Consider the following 19,721-nt stretch of genomic DNA (forward strand, 5'->3'; position numbering starts at 1 on the left):
GTGCTTCATGGCTATTAGCAGAAAGACTTTTTGATTATAGATACCTTGCTACAAATACGTGGGGGCTTCTGATTTCTCATCCAAAAGATTTATTGCTCCTGTGGGAATTTCCATGTTTTCCACCCTTTCTAAGTGCAACTACTATCATCATCAAAGTAGCATTCTATATTAGGGACCAAATTGGTCATGGAAATAAAATCAGTATTTGAGTTTTAGTTTGGGAAAATACAGTACGTTTACATGGTGGCATCCTTTTTCTTAACCAGTACTTTATTTAAAATGTGAACATGCCCGGGTTAAAAAAATAAGCAAAAATAAAGATTACCAAAAATCATAAGGTTAAAAGTAGAAATCCCTTCCTGTGTCCGTTCTTCTGACTCCCTGGCTCCACTTATGTGATTTAACCAATGTAAAATCTGTTCGGCATTCTTGCAGAAATTTTCTGTTTATTGCTTGTTTTTCTTTTACCCAAATGGGATTATAAAATACATTCTAGGGTGCAATAAACTTTTTTTTTCACATCTAATGTTACTATCTCCTGAATGAGCTTTTATATTAGTACTTATAGCTATACTTACTTTTTTTTAATGGCTGAGTTTATGACTGACTTAATCCTTGTACATGTAACTCTGTGCATTTGTGTACATCCGTGAGGATACATTTCCAGCAATGGAATTTCTGAGCCAAAGGGTATGAGCTTTCTTACTTTGATAAGCACTGCTACATTGCCTATCAAGGAAGTACCTCAGCTATCGTCGTAATTGATAGAGTTGAGCATTGAAGTTCTCAGAATCCTCTGGGTACGACATTGGCCATTCCCTTATGGAAATTGAGTATTCACTTAAAATCTGATAGTTTCTAAGTTGTCAAGTTTTCCTGAGCCATTCACAGTCATCTGGAGGACTCCTTCACTTTGCTGTCATGCAAATTTCCTGAAAAGGATATTTATACATTTAAATGCTTAAACCTGTAGGTTGAATTTTTTAAAAACCCACTATTCTCAACTTTTTAATATCTAAAGAACTAGAACCAGGCTTATTGTGTCAAAAGTCTAAGATGTTTTAATATATTAATCTTATATCTTAGAAAATATGAATCTAAAGTTTAAAAAATTTTTTTCTCCTTGAGTTGTTTTTGGACACAGTGTCAATCAGTATGAGGTTTACTACTTTAGTGCAGTGTTTTCTAAAGCAGTTACCTGCTGATTTTTTAGAGCACATAACATTGTGAGCCCTACATATAATGAACGTTAAATTGACATTTGCATACAACAATGTTGTAGTTTAATGGAACAATCTTTCCTAACTGCATTTATTTTCTACCCAGGAAGCGTCAAGACAATCATGCCCATGAGAACTCTAAACCATTCAGGTAATCATTATATTTTCTAATTGTCCCCAAAATATGTTTTGTTGTCCATATTATGAAGGTTTTATAACTATTTTATTTAGATGCACTTTTCTGCCTTTTCCAAAGTTCTGTGACAATCTTTGATTCTTACAGGCTTAGTCTAGCTCTAATCACTCCTGATCACCAATTTTAAGCTGTAAAATATATCTGTATTTTTATTAACATTACATATAATACATATAACATTTTATATTAACTGTTGTATTATATACTTATAAATTATATTGTATTATATATTTAACATATATTTTATATTAACCTATGAAATATATCTATATAGAGAAATATGTAGTACACTTAGCATGTAAGTCATAAAACTTGGTTAGAAATAGCTCTAAATTTATTTTAATGAAGCCTTTTAAAAATCTTATGATTTTATAAATAATATGTATCAAAAGTTTTCCTTTAAATGCTTTTCTGACCAAAATTAAGGGGTATTTAAAAGGATGACCAAAAGTTAAGCATTGAGGAGATTTATGCTTATGACTTAATGCTGTTTGCAATTAATAACCTTTCATTGTGGGATTAATGTAGCAACTATAAAAAGGATTTCTTGGAGTAAAAAAAATTTCAGTTTATCCAATTTCAGGCTGTTTATTTAGGAATGGTTTTGGTTTCTTGCTTGATAACTACTATGACAATCTCTTTGTGTTTCGTTTTCTTTCAGACCATTTTATCTTAGTGAAACTGGCAACTGAACTTTGCTCTAGTTGATGGGCAAAATTTCTCCTAGAATATTCATCACCCCAATTTCACCCTAGTTGAAAATATTCAAATGCCATAAGAGATCTTTATAGATTTGCACTTAGCTTTTGGATGGACATTTCTACAATGGAGAGAACTGTGTTATAGCCCTGGTCCAAGGACATTACCATCTAATGCCCATAGACTACGGTGTGGGTGTGGAAGGTTCCAAAGAGAAGGAACACTCAGCAAGTTTGCAGACACCCTGGAACATGGAAGCAAGCAAGCTTTGAAGACACTCCATGAGTCTGCACGGCTTTCAAGCGAACTAGCACTTGAGACCTTGTGTAACAAAATGGACACTGGGGACACAGCTCTAGGACAAAAAGCTACCTCAAGGTCTGGAGAAACTGATAAAGCGTCAGGTAGATGGAGACAGGAACAATCAGCTGTTATTAAGATGAGCACTTTTGGCAGTCAAGAAGGACAGCAGCAACCACAAATAGATCCTGAGCATATCGGAAACACAGCATCAGCACAACTCTTTGGTTCTGGGAAACTGGCCTCACCTGGCGAAGTGGCACAGCAAGTCACAGAGAAGCAATACCCACCGCACCGTCTGAGTCCTTATTCATGCCAACATTCACTCTCTTTCCCTCAGCACTCATTGCCACAGGGGGTCATGCACAGCAACAAGCCACATCAGAGCCTTGAAGGCCCTCCGTGGCTTTTCCCTGGCCCTTTGCCATCTGTTGCCTCCGAGGACTTATTTTCCTTTCCTATACACGGCCACAGTGGTGGTTATCCTAGAAAAAAGATTTCAAGTCTGAACCCTGCTTATAGCCAATACTCCCAGAAAAGTCTCGAACAGTCGGAAGATGCTCACAAAAAAGAGCACAAACCCAAAAAGCCCGGCAAGTACATTTGCCCTTACTGCAGCAGGGCGTGTGCCAAACCCAGCGTATTGAAAAAACACATCAGGTCCCATACTGGTGAGCGGCCATATCCATGTATACCTTGTGGTTTCTCTTTCAAGACAAAGAGCAATTTGTACAAGCACAGGAAGTCACATGCCCATGCAATTAAGGCAGGATTAGTCCCTTTCACAGAGTCAGCTGTATCTAAATTGGACCTAGAGGCCGGTTTTATTGACGTAGAAGCAGAAATACATTCAGACGGTGAACAGAGTACAGACACAGATGAGGAGAGTTCTTTGTTCGTGGAGGCTTCTGACAAAATGAGTCCCGGCCCACCCATGCCGCTGGATATCGCCAGCAGAGGTGTCTATCATGGGTCACTGGAAGAATCACTGGGCGGTCCAATGAAGGTGCCGATTTTGATTATCCCCAAAAGCGGGATTCCTTTATCTAATGAAAGCTCTCAGTATATTGGCACTGATATGCTACCAAATCCGTCTTTAAATACTAAGGCTGATGACTCTCACACAGTTAAACAGAAACTTGCACTAAGACTGTCAGAGAAAAAAGGACAAGATTCTGAGCCATCTCTAAACCTTCTGAGCCCGCACAGTAAAGGAAGCACTGACTCTGGTTACTTTTCCCGCTCAGAAAGTGCAGAGCAGCAGATAAGCCCTCCAAACACAAATGCAAAGTCTTATGAAGAAATCATCTTTGGAAAATACTGTCGGCTTAGTCCGAGAAATACACTCAGTGTTACAACCACAAGTCAGGAGCGCGCCACGATGGGTAGGAAGGGCACCATGGACTCATTACCTCACGTTAACACCAGGTTAAATGTCAAGATGTTTGAGGATCCTGTTTCACAGCTGATCCCAAGCAAGGGAGAGATCGACCCCAGTCAGACAAGCATGCTGAAATCCACTAAATTCAACAGCGAGTCAAGACAATCCCAGACTATTCCATCATCTATCAGGAATGAAGGAAAACTTTATCCAGCCAGTTTCCAAGGCAGCAGCCCAGTTCTCCTAGAAGCTCCTGTTGACTCTTCACCCCTTATTAGAAGCAACTCAATGCCAACTTCTTCAGCAACGAATTTAAGTCTTCCTCCTTCTTTGAGAGGAAGTCACTCATTTGATGAACGGATGACTGGTTCTGATGATGTGTTCTATCCAGGGACTGTAGGAATACCCCCTCAGCGCATGTTAAGAAGACAAGCGGCTTTTGAGCTGCCTTCGGTACAGGAGGGGCACGTGGAAGCAGAACACCATGGCAGGATGTCAAAGAGCATCACGGGTCCATCCTTGAAGGAAAAGAAATTGATTCCTGGGGACAGGGTTGGGTATGACTATGATGTCTGCCGGAAACCCTATAAGAAGTGGGAGGATTCGGAGACACCGAAGCAGAGCTACAGGGATGCTTCCTGCATCAGCCCCTTGAAACACGGCGGAGAGTATTTCATGGATCCCTCGGTGCCATTGCAGGGAGTGCCAACCATGTTTGGAACTACTTGTGAAAATCGAAAACGCCGGAAAGAGAAGAGTGTAGGGGACGAGGAGGACACCCCGATGATCTGCAGTAGCGTCGTCAGCACGCCCCTGGGCATCGCGACTTCAGATTTCGAGCCCAAATCGCAGATGCAGGAAGGAGCCAGGAGTGGATTCGGCCTGGCTGGACAGGAAAACACTTCTCATGGTCACTCGGAGCGCTTTGACCCGTGTCGACCCCCGCTGCAATCTGGAAGTCCATCGCTTGGGTCAGAGGAGTCACCCGCAGCTTCTGATTCAGACAAGCCGTCAGACGGAGGGGGCAGGAAGCCTCCCGGCAATGTGATCTCTGTGATTCAGCATACGAACTCGCTGAGCCGCCCCAATTCATTTGAGAGGTCCGAGTCCGCTGAACTCGCCGCTAGCGCCCAGGAGAAAGCCTCGTCACCTTCCGAGACCTGTGACAGTGAGATCTCAGAAGCCCCGGTGAGCCCAGAGTGGGCTCCGCCCGGGGAGACCACGGAAGGCGGGGGGAAGCCATCCCCTTCGCAGCAGGTCGCGCAGCCGCCCTACCACGCGCAGCCCCGCCTCGTGCGTCAGCACAACATCCAGGTCCCCGAGATCCGCGTGACCGAGGAGCCTGACAAGCCAGAGAAGGAGAAGGAGGCCCAGAGTAAAGAGGCAGAAAAGCCGGTGGAGGAATTTCAGTGGCCCCAGAGAAGTGAGACCCTCTCCCAGCTCCCGGCCGAGAAGCTGCCACCCAAAAAGAAGCGTTTGCGGCTCGCGGATATGGAGCACTCCTCCGGGGAATCCAGCTTTGAATCCACAGGCACTGGCCTCTCCCGCAGCCCCAGTCAAGAAAGTAACTTGTCGCACAGCTCCAGTTTCTCCATGTCTTTTGAAAGAGAAGAAACCATGAAGCTTGCGGCACCTCCCAAGCCGGATGAGTTTGGGAAGCACTCTGAGTTTTTGACGGTCCCTGCTGGTTCGTACTCGTTGTCCGTCCCCGGCCACCACCACCAAAAGGAGATGCGACGCTGCTCGTCCGAGCAGATGCCTTGTCCCCACCCAACGGAAGTCCCAGAAATTCGGAGCAAATCATTTGATTATGGGAATCTGTCCCATGCTCCGGTGGCAGGGGCGTCGGCATCCGCGTTGTCCCCATCCCGGGAGAGAAAGAAATGCTTTCTGGTGCGGCAGGCTTCTTTCAGTGGCTCTCCTGAGATCGTCCAGGGGGAGGCCGCCGCGGATCTGAGCGTAAAGCAGGAACAGCTAGAACATCTGCACGGCAGCCTCAGGGCCACGTGGCACCACGCCCCGTGCTCTGTGCTTCCTGCCCTTCAGGCAGAGGACCCAGGGAAGCAGGTGGTGGGTCCTTGTGCCCAGCTGAGCTCAGGACCACTCCACCTGGCCCAGCAACAGATCATGCACCTGGATAGTCAGGAGTCTCTGAGAAATCCCTTCATACAACCGACATCCTATATTCCAAGCAAGCACTTGACTGAACAGCCACATTTATTTCCACATCAAGAGACTCTTCCGTTCTCTCCAATCCAGAACACCTTGTTCCAGTTCCAATATCCTACCGTCTGTATGGTTCATTTCCCAGCTCAGCAGCCCCCCTGGTGGCAGGCACACTTCCCCCATCCCCTGGCTCAGCATGCTCCAAAGAGCTATGGAAAGCCTCCTTTCCAGGCAGAAGTTCACCCCAGCTACCCCTTGGAGCCTGTGGCGGAGCACACTGGAAAGAAATCCGCTGATTACGCGCACACGAAAGAGCAAACCTACCTGGGTTATTCAGGAACATCAGGGCTACACTCCAAGAACCTTCTTCCAAAGTTTCCGTCAGGGGAGAGCACCACGTCAACAGATACTCCCTCCGAGCAGGTTCTTCAAGAAGAGTTCACCTCAGCAAACGCTGGGCCTTTACAGTCCTTACCAGGGACAGTGGTTCCTGTTAGGATCCAGACCCACGTACCGTCCTATGGGAGTGTCATGTACACAAGCATTTCTCAGATGCTTGGGCAGAACAGCCCTGCCATTGTCATATGCAAAGTCGACGAGAATGTGACCCAAAGAACACTGGTAACCAACCCGGCCATGCAAGGGATAGGATTTAACATTGCCCAGGTGTTGGGGCAGCACGCAGGCTTGGAAAAGTGCCCCATCTGGAAAGTACCTCAGACCATACCCCTTGGCTTGGAATCCTCCATCCCCTTATGTTTACCTTCCACCTCTGACAGCGTCGCCACCCTGGGAGGCAGCAAGCGGATGCTTTCTCCAGCCAGCAGCTTGGAACTCTTCATGGAAACAAAGCAGCAGAAAAGGGTCAAGGAGGAAAAGATGTATGGACAGATCGTGGAGGAGCTCAGCGCCGTGGAGCTGACCAACTCAGACATCAAAAAGGATCTCTCCCGCCCGCAGAAGCCCCAGCTGGTTCGACAGGGCTGTGCTTCTGAGCCAAAGGATGGCTTGCCATCAGCGTCATCGTCCTTCTCCTCGCTGTCCCCCTCCTCATCTCAAGACCACCCGTCCGCCAGCGTGCCCTTGAGGGAGCCCTTCCCTCCGAGCTCCAGGGCACCCGCTCTGGGGCAGAAGTCCAGTGGGCCTTCTGAAAGCAAAGAGTCCTCAGATGAGTTAGACATTGATGAGACGGCGTCTGATATGAGCATGAGCCCACAGACTTCCTCATTGCCACCCGGGGACAGTCAGCTGGAAGAGCAAGGGAAGGGCCAGAAGCTGCCTGCCGGCGTGCTGGTCCCCAGAGCATCCGATCCAAGCGGGAAAGTGGCAAATTCGACTCTTCTTTTCACGGACGTGGTAGATTTCCAGCAGATTCTGCAGTTCCCCAGTCTGCGGACAACAACGACTGTGAGTTGGTGCTTCTTGAATTATACAAAACCCAATTACGTGCAACAGGCCACCTTCAAATCCTCGGTATATGCTTCATGGTGCATTAGTTCCTGTAACCCAAACCCATCAGGATTGAACACCAAGACCACGCTGGCTCTTCTGAGGTCCAAGCAAAAAATCACCGCAGAAATTTATACCCTGGCCGCTATGCACAGGCCTGGAGCCGGCAAGCTTACGTCATCAAGTGCTTGGAAGCAGTTTGCTCAGGTAACAAATATTGTTTCTGAAAGCACTCGTGTTGTGGATTTGATTGCTGAGCAGAATACGTAGTGAAGGACGTACGGAAAAAAACATACAAGTAAAATGAAGACCAGAGCTGGGGAGGGGTCCTCTGCAAACGGGCCTTACCCATTGACCCTGAACTTAGTTATGAGGGGTCAGTACCAGTCAGTACGTAGGAAAGTACCAAGCACAAAGTATCTCCTCAGCCGGGTGCAGTGAAATTCCACCGCAGGGACTAATTCCTTCGAGTTCCTCCCCGTTCCAACCTGTGTTAGTGACCTAGCAGACCAACTTTCCTTTGAGGTGAGGACTTCAGGAAATTGTGAAATGAGGACATAGAACAGGGAGTGGACACAGGAGAGGAAAGATCAGGAAGGAGGCTGCAGGGTGTTAGAACTGAACTTTGTGAACTTCTGAGGGAGGGGTTGTTCCCATTGGCTATTGTTTTACTAAAATTTATTTTTAATATATTTCTCTCAAAACTCATTTTTCCAAGGGATTAGCAGGTTCGTTCCTACATGAACAATTATTGCCTTACATGTAGGATTATAAAAATATTAGTAAGGGCCACTTTGGAATTTATGCTAAATTAATAAAGAAGTACATGGAGGTCTTAAACAAAAATATATAATAAATAAAATATACTTACTCACTTCAGTTACCATTTCTCTTTAATGATTTTTGAGAATATTTTCTAAACGCATAGAGATTGCTTGAATTGCTACTTCCCAAACAGAACGTGTTTTTAACATTGTTATTAGGGTTGTACAGTGTACGTGCTAGTGGGGTCTTGTTGGTTTTTTTTTTTTAACAGAATGTTGAATTTATTCTGTAGAAGCTGTCATCTTTTCTGATTTTATCCCTGTTGTCCCTTATTTTATGTAGCCAGCCTATGGCCTTTTAGCATGGAGTTTAGGCTGATTTTCAGAGATCATGGAAGAGTGGGATGTGTGCGCTTCCTCTGTGTCTTAGGGAATGCATACGAAATGATTCTCTCTTTTTGGCCTACAGATGAAACCTGATGCGACCTTTTTATTTGGCAGCAAGCTAGAAAGGAAACTAATGGGAAATATCTTAAAGGAAAGAGGGAAAGGAGATATTCATGGAGATAAGGATATTGGATCCAAACAAGCTGAGCCCGTTCGAATTAAAATCTTTGAAGGAGGGTAAGGAAACACATGTGCAAATGTAAAGTATTCCATTAAATTCAGCATAAATGGTCCTGAGTGTCTGCATGGAAAAGTCATATCTCCTCTGGTCTGAAGCATAAAGCAAATTCCTTATTCTATACACATTCCTGAAGTCTGTCTGGTAATAGATAATGAGCTCGTGCCCTTGCTTTCATGACTTGCTTTTAATGAAAATGTCCCTATTGTATATGGTTCGAACTTCTGCCTTAAATTTTCATACCTCTAATTCAATATGAAATCGACTAAATTGCTGGACTCTTGATATTGTCCAAGTTTGTTCATTCTTTGGTATTACTTTGATAGGCATTTGTTGTGTTAGTAATGGACATAGTTTTATTCTATGCTTACAAAAACGCAGTCATGCACACTCATGTATAAACCTAGAAACTAGTTTTATTTTATTGTTTTTATTATTACATAAAGTCCAGACCTTATTGGGATTTCGCCAGTCCCTTCAACACCCTCTTTCTGTTCTAGTATCCAAGCCAGGGCACCACTTCGCATTTAGTTGTCATGTTTCCCCAAACTTCTCTGGTCTGTGACAGTTTCTCTGTCTTTAGGAATTTCTTTTTAAATGTTGAATTCTGAGTTGCAGAAACTCAAGTAATAAGGTTCAATGATTTTGTTGTCTATCTAGTTAAGAAACACTGCATGTATGTGTAATGTCCAGTTTTAGATTTTGATAGAAAGGTATCTTAAATCTAGTCACAGGGGAGAAAAAGCCCAGACTTCTGCTTTAAAATTAAAAAATTTTAAAGGACGTTAACCACATTTGGGGATTGTGATGTGTCTACCTTATCTTTGCAACAGATCTATAATTGACATATTTCCATGAGCATGATTTTATTCTAATTATATTTGGAGAACAAAATAATGTTATCTGTTTGACTCTAAAATGTTGAGTGGTTGGTGATATGAAGTATCAGTTTCTCACATAAATTTACCAGTTTGGAGATGGATTATCAAAGTTGGTTCCCTGGTAAGGTTGACCCCCTTGGATGAATGCCTAGTATTGTCACCACTAAAGCCACAGCCGTTTGTAGTCATGAAGCTTGTCTCGGTATTTTTTCACATTCCTCATCTTTTAACACAAACAAGAGAAATTGAGATTTTATCTTTACAGAGACTGAGTGATCCCTGTGACTGAATCAACGCTTACACTCATCAGTCTTCTTCATAACAGCGCACTTGTACTAGATTAGTGAGACTTTCACAGTGACTGTATGATTTGGGGAGCCCATCTCCACTAACGAAGGACACAAATGAAAAAGCATATGTGAACATTTTATTGCTGTGTTTTGATGATCCAAAAGGATTGGGCCATATTTAATTTTCTCCTCATTTCATTGTCCAACGTTATGGGCTATGTCCCAATCATTCCTTTTTTTTTAAAAAACATCTTTATTGCAGTATAATTGCTTTACAATGCTGTGTTAGTTTCTGCTTTATAACAAAGTGAATCAGTTATACATATACATATATACCCATATCCCCTCCCTCTTGCGTCTCCCTCCCACCCTCCCTATCCCACCCCTCTAGGTGGTCACAAAGCACCGAGCTGATCGCCCTGTGCTATGCGGCTGCTTCCCACAAGCTATCTATTTTACATTTGGTAGTATATATAAGTCCTCAAGTCCATTCTCTATGTCTGCATCTTTATTCCTGCCCTGCCCCTAGGTTCTTCAGAACTATATACATATATATATATATATATTTTTTTTTTTCGATTCCATATATATGTGTTAGCATACGGTATTTGTTTTTCTGTTTCTGACTTACTTCACTCTGTATGACAGACTCTACGTCCATTCACCTCACTACAAATAACTCAATTTCGTTTCTTTTTATGGCTGAGTAATATTCCATTGTATATATGTGCCACATCTTCTTTATCCATTAATCTGTCGATGGACACTTAGGTTGCTTCCATGTCCTGGCTATTGTAAATAGAGCTACAATGAACATCGTGGTACATGACTGTTTTTGAATTATGGTTTTCTCAGGGTATATGCCCAGTAGTGGGATTGCTGTGTCATATGGTACTTCTATTTTTAGTTTTTTAAGGAACCTCCATACTTTTCTTCGTAGTGGCTGTATCAATTTACATTCCCATCAACAGTGCAAGAGGGTTCCCTTTTCTCCATACCCTCTCCAGCATTTATTGTTTGTAGATTTCTTGATGATGGCCATTCTGACTGGTGTGAGGTGATACCTCATGGTAGTTTTGATTTGCCTTTCTCTGATAATTAGTGATGTTGAGCATCCTTTCATGTGTTTGTTGGCAATCTGTATATCTTCTTTGGAGAAATGTCTATTCAGGTCTTCTGCCCATTTTGGGATTGCGTTGTTTGTTTTTTTGATATTGAGCTGCATGAGCTGCTTGTAAATTTTGGAGATTAATCCTTTGTCAGCTACTTCATTTGCAAATATCTTCTTCCATTCTGAGGGTTGTCTTTTCATCTTGTTTATGGTTTCCACTGCTGTGCAAAAGCTTTGAAGTTTCATTAGGTCCCATTTGTTTACTTTTGTTTTTATTTCCATTTATCTAGGAGGTGGGTCAAAAAGGATCTTACTGTGATTTATGTCATAGAGTGTTCTGCCTATGTTTTCCTCTAAGAGTTTTATAGTATCTGGCCTTACATTTAGATCTTTAATCCATTTTGAGTTTATTTTTGTGTATGGTGTTAGGGAGTGTTCTAATTTTACTCTTTTCCATGTAGCTGTCCAGTTTTCCCGGCACCACTTATGGAGGAGGCTATCTTTTCTCCATTGTATATTCTTCCCTCCTTTATCAAAAATAAAGTGACCATATGTGCGTGGGTTTATCTCTGGGCTTTCTATCCTGTTCCTTTGATCTATATTTCTGTTTTTGTGCCAGTACCATGCTGTCTTGATTACTCTAGCTTTGTAGAATAGTCTGAAGTCTGGGGGCCTGATTCCTCCAGCTCCATTTTTCTTCCTCAAGATTGGTTTGGCTATTCGGAGTCTTTTGTGTTTCCATAGAAATTGTGAAATATTTTGTTCTACTTCTGTGAAAAATGCCATTGGTAGTTTGATAGGGATTGCATTGAATCTGTAGATTGCTTTGGGTAGTATAGTCATTTTCACAATGTTGATTCTTCCAGTCCAAGAACATGGTATCTCTCTCCATCCGTTTGTATTATCTTTAATTTCTTTCATCAGTGTCATATAGTTTTCTGCATACAGGTCTTTTGTCTCCTTAGTCAGGTTTATTCCTAGGTATTTTATTCTTTTTGTTGCAATGGTAAATGGGGTGTTTCCTTAATTTCTCTTTCAAATTTTTCATCATTAGTGTATAGGAATGCAAGAGATTTCTGTGCATTAATTTTGTGTTCTTTACCAAATTCATTGATTAGCTTTTGAACTTTACCAAATTCATTGATTTGAACTTTACCAAATTCATTGATTAGCTCTAGTAGTTTTCTGGTAGCATCTCTAGGATTCTCTATGTATAGTATCATGTCGTCTGCAAACAGTGGCACCTTTACTTCTTCTTTTCTGATTTGGAGTCCTTTTATTTCTTTTTCTTCTCTGATTGCTGTGGCTAAAACTTCCAAAACTATGTTGAATAATAGTGGTGAGAGTGGGCAACCTTGTCTTGTTCCTGATCTTAGTGGAAATGGTTTCCGTTTTTCACCATTGAGAATGATGTTGGCTGTGGGTTTGTCATGTATGGCCTTTATTTTGTTGAGGTAAGTTCCCTCTATGCCTACTTTCTAGAGGGTTTTTATCATAAATGGGTGTTGAATTTTGTCAAAAGCTTTTTCTGCATCTATTGAGATGATCATATGGTTTTTATCCTTCAATTTATTAATATGGTGTATCACATTGATTGATTTGCATATATTGAAGAATCCTTGCATTCCTGGGGTAAACCCCACTTGATCATGGTGGATGATCCTTTTAATGTGCTGTTGGATTCTGTTTGCTAGTATTTTGTTGAGGATTTTTGCATCTATGTTCATCAGTGATATTGGCCTGTAGTTTTCTTTCTTTGTGACATCTTTGTCTGGTTTTGGTATCAGGGTGATGGTGGCCTCATAGAATGAGTTTGGGGGTATTCCTCCCTCTGCTGTATTTTGGAAGAGTTTGAGAAGGATAGGTGTTAGCTCTTCTCTAAATGTTTGATAGAATTCACCTGTGAAGCCATCTGGTCCTGGGCTTTTGTCTGTTGGAGGATTTTTAATCACAGTCTCAGTTTCAGTGCTTGTGATTGGTCTGTTTATATTTTCTATTTCTTCCTGGTTCAGTTTCAGGAGGTTGTGCTTTTCTAAGAATTTGTCCTTTTCTTCCAGGTTTTCCATTTTATTGGTGTATAGTTGCTTGTAGTAATCTCTCATGATCCTTTGTATTTCTGCAGTGTCAGTTATTACTTCTCCTTTTTCATTTCTAATTCTATTGATTTGAGTCTTCTCCCTTTTTTTCTTGATGAGTCTGCCTAATGGTTTGTCAATTTTATCTTCTCAAAGAAGCAGCTTTTAGTTTTATTGATCTTTGCTATTGTTTCCTTCATTTCTTTTTCATTTATTTCTGATCTGATCTTTATGATTTCTTTCCTTCTGCTAAATTTGGGGTTTTTTTTCTTCTTCTTCTTCTTCTTCTTTCTCTAATTGCTTTAGGTGTAAGGTTAGGTTGTTTATTTGAGATCTTTCTTGTTTCTTGAGGTAAGATTGTATTGCTATAAACTTCCCTCTTAGAACTGCTTTTGCTGCCTCCCATAGGTTTTGGGTCATCATGTTTTCATTGTCATTTGTTTCTAGGTATTTTTTCATTTCCTCTTTGATTTCTTCAGTGATCTCTTGGTTATTAAGCAGTGTATTGTTTAGCCTCCATGTGTTTGTATATTTTACAGATTCTTTCCTATAATTGATATCATTCCTTAATCTGTGATCCATCTTCTGCCTGGTGGTAATCATCTGTTTATTCCAAGAAGTGTGTTACCACCTCTTATTTTGCCAATTGCAAAGTGATAAGTTCAAAAAAAAAAGTATTACTGACCAAATTTTTAAGTGTATATGTTTCTTATTACTATTTAATTCATAGACAGTAATTTAATTAAACATACCTTTTAATTATTTTTTTAAATCCATTAATTCTTTTTTTCCTTTTAATTTTTAAATTTTATTTTATTTATTTTTTTATACAGCAGGTTCTTATTAGTCATCAATTTTATACACATCAGTGTATACATGTCAATTCCAATCGCCCAATTCATCATATCTTTTAATTATTTTTTCAAAATCCATTAATTCTTGTATCAAGTAAATTCATGGGTCTGCAGAACTGTTGAAGGGTAAATATTTTATTTGTGCAGACTTTTCTAATATGGTTATATTTTATACAAAATTTACTCTGTTTTCATTCTGGAAGCAAGTTAATCAGCTGAGACTTTAAAATAGTGTTATTTGAAGATAATACATTGTACATCAAGTACAATGATGGGCCTGGGCCACAGTAAGCTTAAAGTACCCTTTCCTGAAGAAAAGTTGCTTTCTATAAAATTATTTGTTTTATTCTATATTCCTTAGGTAATTTCATCCTAAGGTAATTTCATCCTTAGGTAATTTCATGCCCTAAGTTTGGGGCAGAGAATAGTGATATTAAAAGATGAAAGATATTTTGCATCTTTAAGTTCTTTTCTTCTTTATTACAAAAGATAATGTGAGATGAAAGACAAAGTTCAAAATAGTTTTGAAGAAAAAGTTGACTTTGGAAATTCCTTGTCCCTAAATGGGAAAGATTTAAAGGAGCAGAAAGCATGCAAAACTGACTATTCATATTTCTGATACTAGTCACTTCTCACCTGGATTGGTACTGAACAAAAGATAATCTTAAGATTAAATAATATCCATAGCAGAGTGGATATTTAAATATGTTGGATGGATTTTCTCTCTTAAATATTCTTCAGTGGATTTGACAAATGAATTTGAACTTGCTTTTACTTCTGATGATAGATTAGCTAGAACAAAATAGAGAAGTTTGCAATGCTCTTAGAATGTAAGACGAAACGAAACAAAACTGTAAATCTAGTGCCTTTAAGTCAGTCCACACTGAGTTAAGGCATTTTGTAGGTCACTTTACCTTTTGAAGTTATAAAAAGAGCCCTTCGAAAGGAATATCTTCCCAAGAATGACATTAGACCCATAATTCTAGCCTGAGATTTAAGAGATAATGGTATTCATTGAGTTATTCAGTAGAATGCTGCTATCCTGTATGATAGGTCATGTTTCCCTGTATTCTAAACAAAATGTGATGGGTGGTGAGCACTAGATAGGTTTCTTCCATTGATAATTACAGTGAATACCTAAGACTTTGCACATCTAACTGATTTAATTAAACTAGAGGGCCTCATTTATCCTTTCAAACTTCTCTATTAAATCGTTCCAGAAACGAATGCAAATTTGATTGAAAAATAGAAAGTCTAGTTTTCATTATGTAACAGTACCTTCCAGAAGCCACTTGAAATTTAGACTTCACTTTAGTACAGATTCATGGTCCTTGAGAAGAGCAGATCAAATCTGTAGGCAACAGTTGGTGAGCTCAGCTCAGCCTGTGTAAGCTAGAAATTTCTGACTCTCGTGCCAGGATTGTAAAAATAGAGTAGAAACTTGCAATGAAGAATTCTATAATCAGTCATATTTATTCTAGCAAATTCAGAGGGGTATGCACATCTTAGATGATGGAATATTAGCAAATGATATGTGATGATTTAAATATGCTAGTATAACTTTTTGGATGTTTCTTGGCCAGAGGCAGTGAGGTGCACAGCTCTGCAACTCTTTGAGGCTTATATAAGCCCATTGAACATCTGTACGGAGTCCATATATTTACACTTCATAGAAGAGCCAATTCCGTTTTGAACTCCATATAGAAAAAAATTCCCTTTTATTTACAATGCCAAATCTGTTCTTTCAGGACTTTACTGCATAGATTTCACAGGCTTTGTAGAAATAAAGTTAAATAATTGTAAAAGTCCCTCCTAAAAATTTGTCTTGCAAATGATTAGCTTTTGGTTTGACGTATAACGTGCAAAAGTATTTGGAAACACACTGTATTTTCCCTTTTTTAACAGGTATAAGTCAAATGAAGATTATGTATATGTCAGAGGACGTGGACGTGGAAAGTACATTTGTGAAGAATGTGGAATTCGCTGTAAGAAACCGAGCATGCTCAAAAAGCATATCCGCACTCATACTGATGTCCGGCCTTATGTATGCAAGTTATGTAATTTTGCCTTCAAAACAAAAGGTACAGGTCTGATTTTTCTTTCTTTTTTTTTTTTAGAGGAAAAACACTTTTTTTAATGGCTGCTCCAGATTCTGAATACTATTTTATAACCGTCATCGACAATTAGTTGGTTTTCTTTGTGAAAATGTGACCCCACAAAATGTATTTTCCTCTTCCTGTTAAGTGGTCTGAGGATGTACATGAGACAGTGAGGCTCCTTTTATGACCTAAGTAAGAGCTACAGACTTAGGTCCAGGCTAGTTGTCTCGAAGGAAGTGGCTAAGAATTGCCTGGATAGCTATTACCTCATGTTGGAAATGTTATGTGGTCTAGAGAATCTTTGCACCGCTATTGAAATACTGCAGGGAGATAATCCATGCCATGGCATTAGAAAAGCAAGGCGGCAGCCGGAAAGAAAACATGTGCCCATGGTCAGTTTCAAGATTATAAATGATGTAGAGACCCGCGGACTCCCCGGTGGGCCCCTCCATCCACACTTGCATTAATTATGCATAGAAATTTGATAGCTTGTATTCTGTGTATTTATCAGCATGGAGACAATTTCTTACTCTCAGGCCATGGCTATTAATCTCATAAAACTAAGACTTGCCTTGAAATGATATTCTCTTTTTTTAAAAAATATCTGTTTTTAGAAGGTAGATTTATATGAAAATATTTTATACTAAAAGGTTGCTTCAATTATATTTCTATCATTTTATAAAATTATGAAAATGTTTATAAACCCAGTGTTCTCAGAATACAAACAGTAGTGAATTAGAGGTGGATGACTTCTGTAGAAGTATGTTTTACTATTTACTGTAGAAGTACTAATGAATCCTCTAGACACACCCTTACTAACCTCACACTAACATTTTCCAATGTTTTAACTTTAGATTTGCATGCCAATTAATCTGCTCCACTACCCATCAAGAAAAATAAATATCAAATAAAATAATCTTTGGTAGAGAAATGTGTACCTATTTTCTCTTATACACAAAATCCTAAATTGTCTTTATTCGTTTGTCAGAAGTAAAAATGTGTAGCCTCTCAACGTATCTGTTTCTTCTTTATTAAAAAGATATTTATATTATAAGTATGCCTCTTTGTAAGCCAGAAAGAGGGGGAGGGAGTGTTCATTTGCATTTCAAAGGAGATAAACATAAGGTCCTTTAAATACCATCCACTTTTGCACAATCAAGACCTTTTATGTAGAACTTCACTGAGAGACTCCCTAGGACATAAGAAAATATAAACTTTGGTTTTAGGAAATAATGCAAATCCGCCAGTCATTACAACTGATATTCCCTGGGCATATGAGTTAACTGTAGGTATAGCCGCATGAAACACTGCGTGAAGAAACGTCACATAGCTATTTCTTTTCACCCAAATTAAATTTGGCTTTGAACCATCGTCTTGGAGTTTTAGCAGGAAATAATTGTTTCTTGGTCATTACTGGAGTTTCCTTGTCACCCTTCGGGAATGTACAAATGTCTTGGAATCTTAAAAAGAGCAGATCATCCTGGGAAACCCCTCGTCCGCCAGTTTTCACTTCCGGCTGAAGTGCTTGTTGTCATGTCATCTGAGCACAGAATCAGAGCACACTTGTAGGACTGGTACCTCCTCTGTGCCTGTGTCACTTCTCCAGGTGCCCTTTCCTGCCATCCTGTTCCCCTCTCTTTGCTATAATCCTTCATATGTTCAAGACTTTAATAAGCCAAAGTCAGGGTGGGGTTGTTTCTGAGCCCTATTTCTAACTACAAAACTACCCTGAGGATGAGAACGCAAAGCCTCACTGCCTACTTGAAACGAGTGGAAAGAAAAATATAGAAGAAGAAACACATACTGAGCTCTAAATAAACTATCTTGACATACCTAACATCTACATATGTCCACATACTCAGATCACTTGCACCCTTACAGAAGCAGATGATTTCCATTAATTTATAGACATATTTAATTAATTTACAGATTTTAGAATTCTTGATGATGTATCTATAAAAATTGTTTAGATCTTTAGAAAAATTGTAGATATAGTTTTTTTGATAAAAAAGAGCAGTAAGGGCCAGGACATATTTCTATGTTTGGAGTTACCAAAATACCACATAAAATTTGTAGGTATATAAGCAATAAGCCAAATGTTAAGTAAAAAATAAAATAATATAAATAAAATAATAAACAACAGTGCCCCAGTTTAGAGTTGTGGCTCCTATATTACATTAATAGTAAGCTAAACACTCTTACAAGGGGAATAAACTATTTCAGCAGGCTGAGTTTCCATCTAGATTCAATGAGCCTACTCTTAAAAATAAAGCATTTGCTGCTATGTTACTAAAGCAGCGTCAAAGCGCAAAGATAATAATATGGCCCTTACAGCTGAATTACTTCCTGGATCTCTTTTGATAAGTTATATATATGACATGGAATAATATAATTTCATAGATCCTAAATCAGAGGTGATTGGATCAGTGTTTTCATAATTTCTCACATTCCATATAGCAATTATATAAATCTATAGAAATACACATATGTACTTAGGTACACGTATAACTGTATAGCCAGCGCTTCATATCTGTGAATGCTGAACCTGCGGATATGGAGGGCCAATTGTACTACACCATTTTACATAAGGGACAATTGTGTATGTCTTATCATCATCATAATACATATTTGACATAAAATTCTTTCTTTTTTCGTAGAACAGTGGGAGTTTCAAGATAAATAAGAAAGGAATTTTGCTGCTCCAGAACTTTAGAAGCTGCTGTCATAAACTTTGCTGATATATGCCAGATGGATAGATGCTAAATACTGAGACTAATGCTTCCTATAAGTAGTTAGCTAAGTATTTGTATGGATCTTTGCATTCATTTACAGGATTGGCCCCAACATTAGTTTGCATATATTTTTTCTTCTGACAAGTGAGGATCCTGTGAGTTTAATCTATATCTGATCAATGCCAGAAGGTCTGGGGTCTGGTGGATATGTTGATGACAATATTTCATTCTGAAGTTGCTCAGAGAGGTGTGACCCAGCTTGTGCCATCCTGGTTATATGGAGTCCAAGGAGGTGGGCCCAACTGGGCCAAAGATATTAGATCCCTTCTCAGCCAGGAAAGCCTGGGATTCCCAGTTGTACTTGAGCCTACTCTTGAAAAGCTGTGACCCTAGACTTCGACAAGTCTTCTAGAATGCAGAAAACCTGAGATTGGGCTGAAGCTGTCTGGGGTTAACATCTTCAGAAGCCCAATTGTTCCTCTTAAGTTTGAGACAAGGGGGTAGGGGCGAGAAACAAATCTTTATTATCTCAAGTCAGTTCATTTCACACTGAATTTTGCAGCAATCATCACATTTTGGTAACCAATTCATTGCTCTTTTTTTGGCTGTATTTTCCAGGAAACCTAACGAAGCATATGAAATCTAAAGCACACATGAAGAAATGCCTGGAGTTGGGGGTCTCAATGACATCAGTGGATGATACCGAAACCGAGGAAACAGGTATTTCATACTTTAGTTGACTGAACTCTTTACTGTGCATGCTGGAGCTTTGTGGCCAAGGTGGTAAAATAAATTTAGGTATTTAAAAAAGATACTGATCACATTTCATTTTACTAAATACTAAATACAGAAAAGAAGTCTGACACATTGAGTTGCTTG

At 39.8% G+C, this 19,721-nt stretch overlaps 1 protein-coding gene across 8 annotated transcripts in view; it reads left to right on the top strand.

The window, feature by feature from the left end:
• The window catches only part of HIVEP2 (HIVEP zinc finger 2), a 193,762-nt gene that overhangs the window by 164,785 nt on the left and 9,256 nt on the right, over positions 1–19,721 (top strand). For all 8 annotated transcript variants that reach the window (XM_032650706.1, XM_032650705.1, XM_032650703.1 and 5 more), the window contains 5 exons: positions 1,327–1,371; positions 2,078–7,618; positions 8,645–8,799; positions 15,917–16,092; positions 19,461–19,562. In XM_032650706.1, the coding sequence (XP_032506597.1) occupies positions 2,450–7,618; positions 8,645–8,799; positions 15,917–16,092; positions 19,461–19,562 (5,602 nt within the window). In that variant the 5' untranslated portion in view covers positions 1,327–1,371; positions 2,078–2,449. The remainder of the gene's footprint in view (positions 1–1,326; positions 1,372–2,077; positions 7,619–8,644; positions 8,800–15,916; positions 16,093–19,460; positions 19,563–19,721) is intronic.

Source organism: Phocoena sinus, chromosome 12 (genome assembly GCF_008692025.1).
Source record: "Phocoena sinus isolate mPhoSin1 chromosome 12, mPhoSin1.pri, whole genome shotgun sequence".
Lineage (NCBI taxonomy): Eukaryota > Metazoa > Chordata > Mammalia > Artiodactyla > Phocoenidae > Phocoena > Phocoena sinus.